Raw genomic sequence first — 14,674 nt, forward strand, 5'->3', positions numbered from 1 at the left:
ATTGAACATTTCTGAGATTTTAAGAGATTTTGTTGGCTGCTCCTTCTTGTTTATTGCATGTGGTTTCTCAGCTCATCATTTTCACTTAAACAGCCAAGGGCTAGAAAGTAGAAATGACCTCATGGGGCAGAGGCCTCCTCCACCCCCAACCCTATTATCCTGGGCCCCCCACCATGTCCCTGGCTGGGAAGGAGGGGCTAACAAGCTGTGATAGTATGCCCTCAAGAGTAGTCTTGGCCTGCACACTTGGCTTTTCTGTTCGTGTGAAATCAGGACACACATCTTGCCTGGTGGAGGAAGGCCTCTATTACTTAACGTCTAACCAATGCTGTGGGTGGGCATGTGTGAGACTTTGAAAGCCGGTAGGGCATCTGCTGGGATGAGAGCACCTCCTCTTTCAACTTTTTATAAATTAGTTTAAAAAACCCAGTAAATTTTTAAAAGTGATGTAAGCTGGATGAAAAAAAAAGTTCAAACTATGCAAGAGCTTACAAAGTAATGTGGGAGGCCCTTCCCCACCCACAGTTGTGCCGTGATAGCTATGTCAGTCCTTGAAAGGGTTGAATACAATTGCCACAAAGGGATCTTTTCCTAACACTTGTGAGCACACCCCTTCTCGTAAGCAGTTTTACTGCCTCTCTAATGAAGTTGGCAAATGAGGGTAAAATATGGCTTTGGTACATGCTGTGAGGGAAGCTATGGGATCCAGGAGAGATGTCCTGGGGCCCTGCCTTAGTTTGGAGGGCAGGCAGGCATCCTTGAGGGTGACACTGAAATTAGCCCCACAACTGGAGTGCACATTAATCAGAGTTTTATGTACTTCATATATGGAGTTTATCAGTGCATCGTGAACCTTGTCCCATGTGGCAGCAAATTCTGCGTGAGGCCCATTTTTGGAGGAGTTGTTAAAACATTTTATCATGGGGAATTCTAACCACGCAAAAGTGGAATAGTAAAATGAACCGTCATCTACTCATCAGTTATAAACTCATGACCAATGTCTTCAGCTATAAGCCCTCCATGCCCTCCTCTTTCCTCCATCTGAATTACGGTGAAGCACGTCCTGGTCATCAGATCAATTAATATATTAATGTTTCAGCATATTTCTCTGAAGGATATGGACTTTATTTTTTATTATTATTTTTATTTTTTTGCGGTTCGCGGGCCTCTCATGTTGTGGCCTCCCCCGTTGTGGAGCACAGGCTCCGGACGCGCAGGCTCAGCGGCCATGGCTCACCGGCCCAGTCGCTCTGCGGCATGTGGGATCTTCCCGGACCGGGGCACGAACCCGTGTCCCCTGCATCGGCAGGCGGACTCTCAACCACTGCGCCACTAGGGGAGCCCGGATATGGGCTTTAAAAAGTGCCATCGGAAAAAGAAAGTGCCATCGTTAAAGAAATGGGCAATTCCTTAATATCAAAAAGTGAGCAGCAGCATACTTTTTTTTTTTTTTTTTTTGGCCATGTGGTGCGGCATGCAGGATCTTAGGATGCGGGAACTTAGTTCCCTGACCAGGGATCGAACCCGTGCCCTCTGCATTGGGAGCACGGAGTTGTAACCACTGGACCACCAGGGAAGTCCCAGTAGCTGTATAAGTAAAACAAAAAAAAAATGTAAAAGTCATACAACTTGAATTTTCACAAGCACCATTGAGCATGATTTTCAGTGTCTGTAGCTCTGTCAAGTCATCTCTTAGAAGTTATGAAATGTCTCTGACAGTGTATTCCACACATCCCAGTGAGGGTGCTGAGGAGAGAGCTGGAGCCCGGCTGGGCTACTTAATGCAGGATCTCCGAAGTCCAGAAGAAACCAAGAGGGGTTTAGAGGGGTAGTTCCAGCTTTGACACTTAAGTGTCAAGGACCCTGAGCAAGTTCATGAATTCCAAGCCTCCGTTTTCTTATCTTTTAAGCGGGAGTTTTAAAAAATTTCCTCACAGATATGAGGGGGCATTTGAAATGATAATACAAATATAGTTATTAAGTATATAATATAACCATGCTATATACTTGTTATCATTATGAAACGGTGGATAACAAAATGTAACATTTCTTTAGAGCACCCGGCACCGGACTGAATTATTTGCATACATTATCTCACGTATTTGAACGTGTGCCCAGTATCTTGTTTGGCGCTTAGTTGTAATTTTCACTCCAACGTGGTTTTCCCGTATTCGTTTTCGAGCTCAAGGCCAGAGAAGTTAGGAAAGAGCGTAGGTTGGCACAGCACCCCCATGGCAGATCCGGGATTGGAGGTGTGCCCTGCGCTGTTAGACCCGGCTCCCACCTGCTGGCCTCCAGGGCACAGACCCTTCTCCAGCCTGACTGCGCTTGGGCCCCAGGTCTTTCCGTAGTGCACAGCTCCGCCCCTTCGAACTCCACAGGATTCCACCTCCAGGCCGTCTCCTCTGAGCCAATCACCGTGGTCCTGGGATAACGGGAGGCGGGAGTAGGGTGGGGCTCTCACGAAATTGGCACCACCTTCAGCCACTGGCATAAGGACATTTCGAGATGGACAGCGGGGCTATTCAATAGGCGTGAAGCAAGGTCCGGAGCGAGCCAATGCGGTCGGGAGGCGGGGCTCAGTTGTGTGTAGAAGGAGGCTGGGGGGTTGTCGCCGCTTTCGCGGCCTCTGACGCGTGGAGCAGCTGTTTGAGTCTTCGGTGCAGCGTCGTTACTGCCATGAGCTACACAGGTGGGCCCGGCAGGGTGGTGTGGGGTCGGGTCCGGGAGGGGAGGGACAGGGATGTGCCAGAGCCGCGCCAGGCTCGTCCGTGCCTCCCCCGGGGCTCGGACACTGCCCTCTCTGCGGTCACAAAATGGCGCCGCAGGCCCGTCGCCTCAGTTTCGCGCCCCTCACGCCTAGGCGTCTTAGTTCTCTGTGTTGGCAACTTTGGATCCCGGCTCCCGGCCGCCAGAAGTCTTGGCTTCTGTCGTCTGTGTCCGTGGGCCTTGGCCTCGGCGCCTGAGATGTCTCTTCCGTTCCTGGCCCAGCCCCCTGGATCCTCGACGCCTCAGGTCGCCCTTTCTCAGGCCTCGGCCCTTCAGGTCAGTCTGCTGACTCGGCTGCCGTCGCCATTGCCATACTGTTTCCCGCGCAGTTTCCGTGCAGATGCCGCAGCTGCCCGCATCATCCCCCGCTTTTATCTGCTTCAGGCTGGGAGAGGCGCCAGGCCCGGCGGGGGGATGAATAAATCAATATATGAAGGATTTGGGCTGAATGGGAATCTCGCGTCCTTAGGGACTGAGCCTGAGCCTTGTGGGGAATGGCTAGCTTCCGCGTTAACTCATTCCACATCTGTCAAATTCATCGTGTCGGGGTTGAATAGACACTGGAATACTGACAAGAGCTCCTCAAGCGTTTTATAGAGAAGGGCAGACCATAATTGGCAAACAGACAAACATAGTATATATCGTGGGGTGTTCAGTACCTTGAGGGGGTCGCTGTATAACATGGGGTGGTTGGGGACCTCTGAAGAGGTGACATTTGAGCAGAGACCTGAATGGAAGGAGGGAGTAAAGGATATCAGGGGGCCTGCGACATAAAGACGCAGTGGCAGGAGCTGCCTGACTGGTTAAAAGATCAGCCAAGGCGATCAGTGGGACTTGAGCTAAGGGGAGAAGGGGGGATGATGAGATTAGAGAAGGGGCCATAGGCTATGCTTGGGTGATTTCAGATCATCCCTGGATGAATTCAGAGGCTGCCTGAGTCTGCCTTGGGAATAACGGATGAGGCTTCTCAGCCAAGAGCCTCCCTTGTAATGGTATTACAGGCGTGAGCATGTGTGGTTGTTGGGCAACCAGCATTCTACTTTTGGAATGTTTTTAGGACTGAGAATGGAACCTGAGCCTCTGGGGCTGCTATATAGGCTGCTTTATATTGGCCTAGACAAGAAGGTAGTGTTAGCCCTCCAGGTCAGGAGCTTGGCAAGAATTCCAGTTTTTAAAGCAACCATCCCTTAGCCCAGTGGTTCTCAACCGGGGGCAATTTTACCCTCCAGGGGACACTGGCAATGTTTGGAGACATTTTTGGTTTTCACTTCTTGGGGTTGGGAGTGCTACTAGTGCATCTAGTGGATAGAGACCAGGAATGCTGCTAAACATCCTACAGTACACAGGATGGCCCCACTGGAAAGAATTATCTGGCCCCAAACATCAGTAGTGCCGAGGTTGAGCAACCCTGCCCTAGCCTTTGTGTACCCTTCCTGGTTCAGGAGGAAAGTCAGTAGGGTTGTTGCTGACATATCTGGAATTGAGATGTGATCCTTTTCACCAAATCTTACTGAGAACTGGAAGACAGTTCTGTGGTTATCGGGGGCAGGATTGCTGAAGAAACCAGGGATAAATGGTGGGGGGCTGTGGGGTAGCTTAATAATGGACCATTTGTTTTTTTTATAGACAAGGAAGCTGAGTTTAGAGAGGGCACACATGGCCAATTCTGAATTTCAACTCCACATCTTATAGGCTGTAATTCTGGGTTTGAGTGGGCACTGAGGTAGCCAAGGTAATGAGGTAATGATTAGTTTTTCCTTGATTTTGATCAACTGAAAACCACAGTAGCTTTATAATGTGAGTCTTTCCCTTTTAAGAAGCAGACCACCGAAGTCAGAGGCATATAGGGACTTCCCTGTGGTCCAGTGGTTAAGACTCCACGCTTGCACTGCAGGGGGCACGGGTTCAGTCCCTGGTTAGGGAACTAAGACCCTACATGCTGTTCGGTGCAGCCAAAAAATAAATAAAGTCAGAGGCATTTTATGTCACATTTCAGACAACTGTTTGCCTGTAAGGAGAACTTCTGGAGGCCTTGAAACAAATGTTACCATTATTAGTAAGCATAGAAGGTGATTAAAATAATTTATCTTTTTGATAACTTGTCCATTTTTTGAACCTAGTTTCTTTATGTGTACTTGAGAAAGAATGTTCCATCTCCAGCACAGACGGGGGGAGATTGGAGCAGTGGAAAAACAGGACAAAAATTCAGAATCGGGTCTTCAAACAAAGGTCTGAAATGCTACTAATCATTTTATAGGAATATTTATTATCTCACATATTTTCTGTGTGTTAGGAATGCACAGGTGGTTTAGCCCGATGGTTCTGGCTTGGGATTTCTCATGAGGTTACATTTTGGATGTTAGCTGGGACTGTAATCATCTGAAGGCTTGACTCAGGCTGAAGGTGACTCAAACTCATGTGGCTGGCAGGTTGGTGCTGGCTGTTGGTTCCTATACCATCTGGACCTCTCCACAGGTTTACTAGAGGGTACTCACTCTGTGCTGGCTAATTTCCCCCAGAGTGAATGATCTAAGAGAGAGCAAGGTGGAAGTCTCAGAAGTCACACTCAGTCATTTTTGCAATACCTTTTTGGTTACACTGGCTATCTCTATTAGTTTGGGAAGAGACAACGTAATGTCTGGAGGCAAGAATCATTGGAGGCCAACTTGGAGGCTGGTTATCACCAGATGGTAAAGGTTGGGGGCAACCTAACCCAGTTCCAATTGTCCTCTAATTTTTGTCACTTAATATCATTTCTTCAAAGAATCCCCTTCTAAAAGAAGAAGGAAAAGAATAAAACTGAGAAGCTTTGTGTATTTTTGAGCAAAAAAGATGTCAGAGAGGCCGGCCAAGAGGGAGGGGCTGTGATACAGAGTTATAAATCCATGGTCTGACCTTTCACTTTATATGACCAAAAACTTGCTTATTTTATTTTTTCACTCAGAGCTTATTTTATTATTTTTACTCGGAGCTTACCAAGCTGGTAAATTGAACTAAGAAGAGAACGATATCGCAGCCAGACAAGAATTTGTTCATAATTGGAGCATAACTGGCTAAGGAAGGTTCTGCCCTGGAGACAGTATCGTGGAAAAGAATATTAATGTGGGGAGGACAGGACTAGAGCAGTTTGCCGTTGAGCTCTGAAGGTTTGATGGATTGTCTTTCCTTTCTCCCCGGGGAGAATCAGTCCCCCTCTCCCCTGAATATACATAGATCTTTTGCTCCATGGCTTTCGTGTACTGGGTTCCAGCATGTATTTCTGTTAGCCTGTGGTAGGTTCCAGTTGCAGCTGCAGTACATACCAGCCACATTACCTAAAGTCTGGAGCCATTTTGCCAGTGGCAGTATTGCTGAACAGACAAGTTTCCAGAAGCTAGTTGAGCAAACGGTGGAAAAGCCCCGTGTAAGGTACTTTTTACCCTGTGAGCCTTCCCCACAGGTCAGCCATCTTTGGAATGCTTTCAGTGTTTCTTGTGTACAGTTATTGATTATCAAGGGTTAAGATTTAAGTATCTCAGGAAGGTCTTGGGTCCCTGGAGGGAATCTATTCCAGTGTGCCCTCTTTAATTAGGGCAGGTAAAAAATGTTGGATTTGTATTACTTCTCTCACCGGCTCTCTCATTCCCCAATGCCCAGTCTCACTTCTCTCCTCTGGGAAGTAAAGATAAAGTGTGGGTCCACTGATCCTTATTTGAAACCCTTGGAGCTGGGTGTGTTTTGGAATTCTAGCTTGAGAGGACATTCCACAGACCTGCACTGGGGTCTGGGGCAGCACCTTGTAATTAAATGAAGAAAGATAAAAATTATCCTCACAGGTCAGTTTTGCCCCAAAATGAGTGTTGACACCACATTTGAGGAGAACACTTGGTTTTCAGACCATTTTGGAATTGCAGGGTTTGGTTTTGAGTCCTTTTTGGAATTGCAGGGTAAGGGTCTTGGCCCTGTTCCTTTTGTTGGCTGTGGTGAGGATGAAATGAAATAATGCAGATAAAGCTCTTAGCACCCTGCAGGGGAAACACTTGTTAAGTTGTTGGCTGCTGTTGCTGTCATCTTTGTTGCTTCGGTCTTAAGAAATGAACATGATGTGTTGGTTTCTGCTGCGCTGTGAAGTGAATCAGCCATGAGCATACACACATCCCCTCCCTCTTGGACCTCCCTTCCCCTCCCCCCTCACTTTCTCCCAAACCATTTTGATTATGACTTACTGCCTTCAGCCTCTTCCTTGTCCAGTATTGCCTGCATACCCGCCTTTTGACCTGAAGGGGCTGCTTTGATCATATCACTTCTTTGTTTAAAATTCCATTAATCGTTCATTGGTAATTCCAGAATCGAGTTCAAATTTAAAGGCATATGAGGTCTCCTCCATAGATTCCTCTTTTCCCCCTTCCACTGTGGTCTCCCATTTTTGTTTTACTGAAATGCTTTGGTGAGCATGCGTCTTTAAAAATCTTAATTCAGGGGCTTCCCTGGTGGCGCAGTGGTTGGGAGTCCGCCTGCCGATGCAGGGGACATGGGTTCGTGCCCCGGTCCGGGAAGATCCCACATGCCGCGGCAGCGGCTGGGCCCGTGAGCCATGGCCGCTGAGCCTGCGCGTCCGGAGCCTGTGCTCCGCAACGGGAGAGGCCACAGCAGTGAGAGGCCCGCGTATCGCAAAAAAAAAAAAAAAAAAATCTTAATTCACAGTTCTGATGCTGGAATATCCTACCTTCATCTCCCAGGTTTTCACAGTTACAGTTGTCCTTTAGGGTTCAGAACAAATCTCACTTTCACCTTGAAGTCTTAATCTCTTATCCATGGGACTGTCCCTTTTCTGAAATCTCCTATGGCTTATGTTAACTTTTATTCACTTAGTGTTTTTCATTTATTGCTTTTATTGTATTTTTTCATGGTTGTATGTGATCTTTCCAGTTGTATTGATTAAATACATACAAATACATGTATTTACATAGATGTGGGGGGGGGTCCACACATACATATACTCCAAGGGCCATATATCATCCTTAGCAGATATTGAAGTGTTGGAATTGTTTTCTTTGCCTTCTGTGTGGTGGAATTAAAGTAATGGTAACGAGGGAGGGCTACTTTATTGCTGTAAGAGTGCTTTTTCTTATTACATTCACAGAAGAATGTACCTTGTTTTATTCACTAATCGTAAGATGAAGGTGTGTAAACTGACTTCTCTATCAGTTTGAAACTTTAGATAATGCCTCTATGTCCTGATTGTTTTTTCTGTTTGTTTTCTTTTTGTTTTTGCGGTATGCGGGCCTCTCACTGTTGTGGCCTCTCCTGTTGCGGAGCACAGGCTCCAGACGCGCAGGCTCAGCGGCCATGGCCATGGCTCACGGGCCCAGCCGCTCTGCGGCGTGTGGGATCTTCCCGGACCGGGGCACGAAGCCGTGTCCCCTGCATCAGCAGGCGGACTCTCAACCACTGCGCCACCAGGGAAGCCCTGTCCTAATTGTTTTAAATGTTTAAAGAGGACAAGCATATAATGTTGCTTAACATGAAAAATGTTGTCAAGTGGAATAAAGACTATTTGTTGTTAAAGAAAATCAATTTGGGGGAATTTATTTAATTGAAAACAAAAATATAAGTATTTTGAAACCGTTCTTTACCATGTGTTTCTTAACCATGATCTGTGGAGTCAATTTTATTTAATCCTTGAGACCTGTAAAAAGACCTGTATAGAAAGACCTTGTTTTTTCCCTACTCTGAGTATACTAAAATTAAAGAAGATATGTTTAAGGACATTTTCCTCAATGTAAAGAAAGTATTTGCTAAAGTAAAATTCTCTTTCACGTTAAGTTGCAGATCCATAGTTGATATACCTTTTGCCTTATGCACCGTGAATGTTAAATCCACATCCTAAACTTAAAATATTTGTGAGTCCTCCACAGGACTATTTGTAAATGTTTTACATACTAGTCTTGAATAAACATTCAGTATTATACCAAAAAAGAAAAGAAAAGAAATGAACATGAAAGAGTGTCAACAAATATTTGAACGCCTACCCAGGGAAAGGTACTTTGTGTGTGCTTTTGTTGTAAATAAGTTACTGGAGGTTCTGGCTTTAATTTTTAGGTCATGAGTTGGCGCTGATGGGAACAGGCAAATACTGCCCCTTATGGTGTCTGTCATAATTTCAGTGCTAAGTGTAAATCATTTAAAAAATGTTTTAAACGTGTAGTTTTAAAGATAATGTCAGGATTCATCATAATCTGTTATAATCAGCATTTGAGAGCAGTAGTTTCTGGTAGAGGTTCAGATAAGAAATTATATGTATAATCTATAATACTTATTTCATGTCAACATGCTAACCCCAATGCAATTGAAATTACAATTACCTTTGAGAGGTAATTGTAATACACACATTTTTTTATTGGAAAACTAAAAAATACAAAGCCGTTCCAGCTTCAGATTTGGGGGAATGGAAGAGGTATTATTTACCTTAACATTGTTCAAAACTGACCCCCCATTGTTTTTTGAATTGGAGCTCACCTTTCAGTGATTTGATAATAAATATTTTCCTCATTCAACTGAATCATTTGGGTACCCATTTATCAAAACAGGATACTAGTTTGAAGGTTTAAAAGTGTTTATCCAATTCTTCTGGCATAGCAAGTTAAACATAGCCTGCCTTTCCATTGGTTAATATGTTCTGGAGGTGTAATTAAAGCATTCAGAAGCTAGAGGTTTTGGTGGCTTTCCAGTGACGGGAGGGCCTGCCAGCCAGTCTCCACTGAAAGGTAGTCTTAGATCATTTTCATGCAACTTGTTTGGGAAAATTAACCACACTGTACCTCTGTTTAGGCTTTGTCCAGGGATCTGAAACCACATTGCATTCTACATACTCAGACACAACTGCTCAACCCACCTGTGATTATGGTAAGTGTGGGCCCCTGGGAATTGGAGGGTGCATGCTCTGCCTTATTCTAGTGGCAGAGCAATCTGGTGTTTATTAGTTGCCTTTAACTTTGCTGTCACACTGTCTTTTCCAAAGGCAAACTTGTGTGAAATGGTATGGTGGGCTCTTAGAATAGCCAGTGCTTCCCTTTGGGGAATTATGGGAAAGATGTCTGTTATTGAGCAAGCTGGAGTTCTTGGGGCTGTAAAAGATTTGTTCCTTTGACTCTTTGACATTTTCTTAGAAGTACCTGTGGTCTGTGACAAAGATCTGGCTTCAGAAAATCCCCTTGAGGGTCTGGGAAGAACGGCCAAAGTCCAAAGGATTGGTCTGAGCAGAAACGAAGCCATTAACTTAGCCCCAGGGTAGTGCATGAGACTCCAGTGTGGGAGAGGCTGCCTGTCTGAATCTAGCAGGCCTTTAGAGTCACAGTCAGGCCAGCAGGCTCCTCACACACAGGGTTGAGAGAAGGTTTCTCATTGATTTCTCAACTCTGGACAGACACACTAAATCTCTAATTCGGAAGTAGCCACGTGACAGGATCCATAGATGGTCTGTTGGTGTCCTTCAGCAGCCCAGAACTGCCAGTAAAGCTGTCCTTCTGTGATCTGTGACCCTAGTTGTCTGTCAAGAAGGAGCCCTCTTTTAAGGATTTTGCCTTGGTTACTGAGATGGGTTATTGGTTTTACTGCCAATGTCTAGGGAAAGACTAAGCCTACACAGTCACATTCCCTCAGGAGTCACTGATTAGGTGGATATAAGTAAGCTCCCTGAAGAATTAGCAGATAGTCTCGGGGCGGGGGCGGGGGAGATTTAAAATGTTTTAAAAATTGGGCTTCCCTGGTGGCTCAGTGGTTAAGAATCCACCTGCCAATGCAGGGGACACAGGTTTTGTGCCCTGGTCCGGGAAGATCCCACGGAGCAGCTAAGCCCGTGCGCCACAACTAGAGAAAGCCTGCTTGCAGTAACGAAGACCCCCTAATGCAGCCAAAAATAAATAAATTAATTAATTAATTTAAAAAAATACTTAAAAAAATGTTCTGAAAATGAGTAAGGAGGTATCAAGGAGTTCATAAATGAGGAGAAACTTGGTTTGCATGGCTTCTCTGTCCTGCCCTCCCTGCCTCAACCCTTTGAATCAGACATAGTCCCACATCACACATCTTTTTTGAATTATTTTCCCTCAGGTTTATATATTCTGGGTACAGAGCATTTTATCAGATGTGCCATTTGCAAATATTTTCTCCCAGACTGGAGTTTATCTGTTTATTCTCTTGATAGTGTCTTTTGAAGAATACAAATTCTTCATTTTGATGAAGTCCAATTCATCAGTCTTTTCTTTGTTTTTGTTTGTTTGTTTAAGTCTTTTGGCCGCACCACGCGGCATGTGGGATCTTAGTTCCCGGACCAGGGATTAAACCCGTGCCCCCTGCATTGGCAGCGCGGAGTCTTAACCACTGGGCCGCCAGGGAAGTCCCAATTTTTCCTTTAATAAATCGTGATTTCTGGTGGTGTATCTATGAAATTTATGCTTAGCCCAAGGCCACAAAGATTTTCTCCTAAGTTTTCTTTTAGGTGTTTCATAGTCCTAGGTTTTACTTTTATTTTGTGATCCACTTGAGTTAATATTTCTACCAAGTGTGCAGTATAGGTCAAGATTCTTTTTTACCTTTGTTGAAAATTAATTGAACATATACGTGTGGGTCTGTATCTGGCCTCTAATTCAGTTCCATTGATCTTTGAGTCTGAATTTCCTATAGTACCTTGCTGTCTTGATCACTACAGTACGTCTTGAAATTTGTAAATGTGAATCCTCTGGGTTTGTTCTTTTTCCAAAATTGACTTGGATATTATAGTTCCTTTGCTTTTGCATATAAATTTTAGAATCAATTTCTATTAAAATTCCTGCTGAGATTTTGAGTTGAATGGTCTTGAATCTATAGATTAGTTTGGGAGAATTGAAATCTTAACAGTATTAAGCCTTCCAGTACATGAACACAGTATGCCACTTCATTTGTTCAGGTCTTTGATTTCTTTCATTGGTGGTGTAGTTTTTTTGTTTGTTTTTTTTTTTTTAAGTGATATGGTCACTTCATTTAGGAATTAAAGAGAAGCTGTACATTCTTTTTTTAATATAAATTTATTTATTTTTATTTATTTATTTTTGGCTGTGTTGTTGGGTCTTTGTTTCTGTGCAAGGGCTTTCTCTAGTTGGCAGTGAGCGGGGGCCACTCTTCATCGCGGTGCGCGGGCCTCTCACTGTCACGGCCTCTCTTGTTGCGGAGCACAGGCTCCAGACGCGCAGGCTCAGTAGTTGTGGCTCACGGGCCCAGTTGCCCCGTGGCATATGGGATCTTCCCAGACCAGTTCTCGAACCCGTGTCCCCTTCACTGGCAGGCAGATTCTCAACCACTGTGCCACTAGGGAAGCCCCAGTGGTGTAGTTTTTTACACACAGATCTTGCACACATTTTGTTAGATTTGCAGCTAAGTATTTCATGTCTTTAGTGCTGTGGTATATGATAGTTTTCAAAAATTCAGTTTCCAGTTGTTTATTGCTGGTATGTAAAGATTTGATTTTTGTATGTTGACCTTGTAATAAACCTTGCTTAGCTTACTTATTCACTAGTAACTCTTTTTTGTAGATTTTTTTGGAGTAGTTTTACATGGACAATCATATTGTGAAGCAATAGGTATATTTTTACTTTTCCTTCTGGATCAGATTGCAAGAATAATATAATAGCATTTAAGTGACATTTTGAAAAACAGTCAACCAAGATCCCACCATTTTATATTTAACTTTTGTCAGCATAGTTACTTTAGGTAGTTGAATAACTTGCAGGTGGCTAGAATTGTGTCTACGGTTTTGTTTTGCTTACTGTTAGAAGCATTTCCTTGTGCAGCATAAGGCTTAGATTCTTTTTTGATGTCTATGTGATCTCACTGAGTAGGTTGGCTATAATCTGTTCTGATTAACTATTGCCTTAAAGTTGAATGTTTACATTGTGTTCTTTTTTTATTTTTAATTTATTTATTTTTGGTTGCGTTGGGTCTTCATTGCTGCGCACAGGCTTTCTCTAGTTGTGGTGCACAGGCTTCTCATTGCAGTGGCTTCTCTTGTGTGGAGCGCAGGCTCTAGGTGTGTGGGCTCAGTAGTTGTGGTGCACGGGCTTAGTTGCTCCGCAGCATGTGGGATCTTCCCAGACCAATGATCGAACTGTGTCCCCTGCATTGGCAGGCGGATTCTTTTTTTTAATATCTTTATTGGAGTATAATTGCTTTACAATGGTATGTTAGTTTCTGCTTTATAACAAAGTGAATCAGTTATATATATACATATGTTCCCATATCTCTTCCCTCTTGCGTCTCCCTCCCTCCCACCCTCCCTATCCCACCCCTCTAGGTGGTCACAAAGCACCGAGCTGATCTCCTTGTGCTATGCGGCTGCTTCCCACTAGCTAGCTATTTTACGTTTGGTAGTGTATATATGTCCATGCCTCTCTCTCGCTTTGTCACAGCTTACCTTTCCCCTCCCCATATCCTCAAGTCCATTCTCTAGTAGGTCTGTGTTTTTATTCCCGTCTTGCCCCTAGGTTCTTCACGACCTTTTTTTTTTTTTTCCTTAGATTCCATATATATGTGTTAGCATATGGTATTTGTTTTTCTCTTTCTGACTTACTTCACTCTGTACGACAGACTGTAGGTCCATCTGGCAGGCGGATTCTTAACCACTGCGCCACCAGGGAAGTCCCTACATTGTTTTCTACTTTTGCTCTTTATTGTTTACTACGACTGTCTCCTTTTCTTTACTCTCTCTCTTTTTTTGTTGTTTCCTTTTTAAAATAAATTATATTCTTAAAATTCTCTTTTGTCAACTCTGGTCTCATCTCTGGATGGAAGTTAGTTCCGATGTTCTTCTGCAAGGGTCAGATCTCAGGGAGTCACCAAAGAACATAGTGTAGACAAAGATTTCCGCCCCCCCCCCCAAAACAGGGACCTGGTTGGGGAGCCCATTCAGGGAGTCTAGGTTGCTCTGGGCATAGCAAGTAGCACATAGGGAGTGCTTGCCTGCCCCTGTCATAGGAGCCACCAATCTGCCCTTGTGTTCAGCATTAATGCTCACTCCTGCTTCCTCTCCTTGTGCTTCTTTGCTCGTTCTGGCAAGTCCTCAGTAGCAGAAGCCTGGGGTGGGGCAGGGACATGCTATTCTGGCCTCACAAGCATAACCCCAATGGGTCTGCATTTGCCTCCCAGTCCTGTCTCTTTTTGAATAGCTAGTGTCCACTGTCCTGGGTGTAAACAGCCATGTGGCCAGGATCTTGTTAGCTGCTGGGACTAAGTGCATTATTCCTTGTATGGCTCTGCCAGCCTCTCTTCTGCCTGTAAGAACGCCTCTTTCACTACGCACTCCTTACATGATGTCCAGCTGCTGTCCCTTGCTGCTCTGATTACTTAGTGTCTCCTTTAACACACATTGCTCTGGGCCTGAGGAGTGCCCAGGACTGCCAGCCTCTGTTCTGTGTCCTCTGAGCATAATTGTTGAATAAACAAACGAATGAGAAGCCCTTGCTTCAGCCCAGCTGAAGAGGATTTTTGCTTTGTGAGCTCTAGCATGCCCACGGTTCATTAAAGTAGTGTTCGTCTAAAGTTCCTTGTTGGTTTCCAGTGTCTCCCCATTCGTTTGTGCAGTGGATTGAGGAGGAGCCTGAGTGTAGGATCTCAGCCTGCCCCCATCCCCCTTCATTCTGATTCATCTTCTCAGTGTATGCAGTATTGCTTTCCTGTGGCTGGATTCTGTTGTTCATCACACTGCCGTCTCACTGAGCTTGGTCCCCTGCCCTGGGATGAGCCTGACCTGTCTGTCTGCAGGGTAGACAGTGTGGAGTAGCAGGTAACTCTGAGGTCTCACCCGAGGCACTGGAAAAGCAGTCACCTGTTCTAATGGACTCCCTTGGGAAAGAAACATGTCTGCTTGACTCAGAGGTCCCTCTTGGCTTTGCAC

The 14,674-nt window shown here is 44.8% G+C and overlaps 1 protein-coding gene across 3 annotated transcripts in view; it reads left to right on the top strand.

The window, feature by feature from the left end:
- The first annotated feature begins 2,591 nt into the window (after positions 1 to 2,591).
- The window catches only part of AKAP8L (A-kinase anchoring protein 8 like), a 30,010-nt gene continuing 17,927 nt past the window's right edge, over positions 2,592 to 14,674 (top strand). For all 3 annotated transcript variants that reach the window (XR_004349028.1, XM_032625148.1, XM_032625149.1), the window contains exons 1-2: positions 2,592 to 2,692; positions 9,580 to 9,654. Coding sequence is in view for 2 of the 3 variants with exons in the window: in XM_032625148.1 (XP_032481039.1) it covers positions 2,680 to 2,692; positions 9,580 to 9,654 (88 nt within the window). In the remaining variant the exon portion in view is untranslated. The remainder of the gene's footprint in view (positions 2,693 to 9,579; positions 9,655 to 14,674) is intronic.

The sequence above is a fragment of the Phocoena sinus genome, chromosome 3, assembly GCF_008692025.1.
Source record: "Phocoena sinus isolate mPhoSin1 chromosome 3, mPhoSin1.pri, whole genome shotgun sequence".
Classification (NCBI taxonomy): Eukaryota; Metazoa; Chordata; class Mammalia; order Artiodactyla; family Phocoenidae; genus Phocoena; species Phocoena sinus.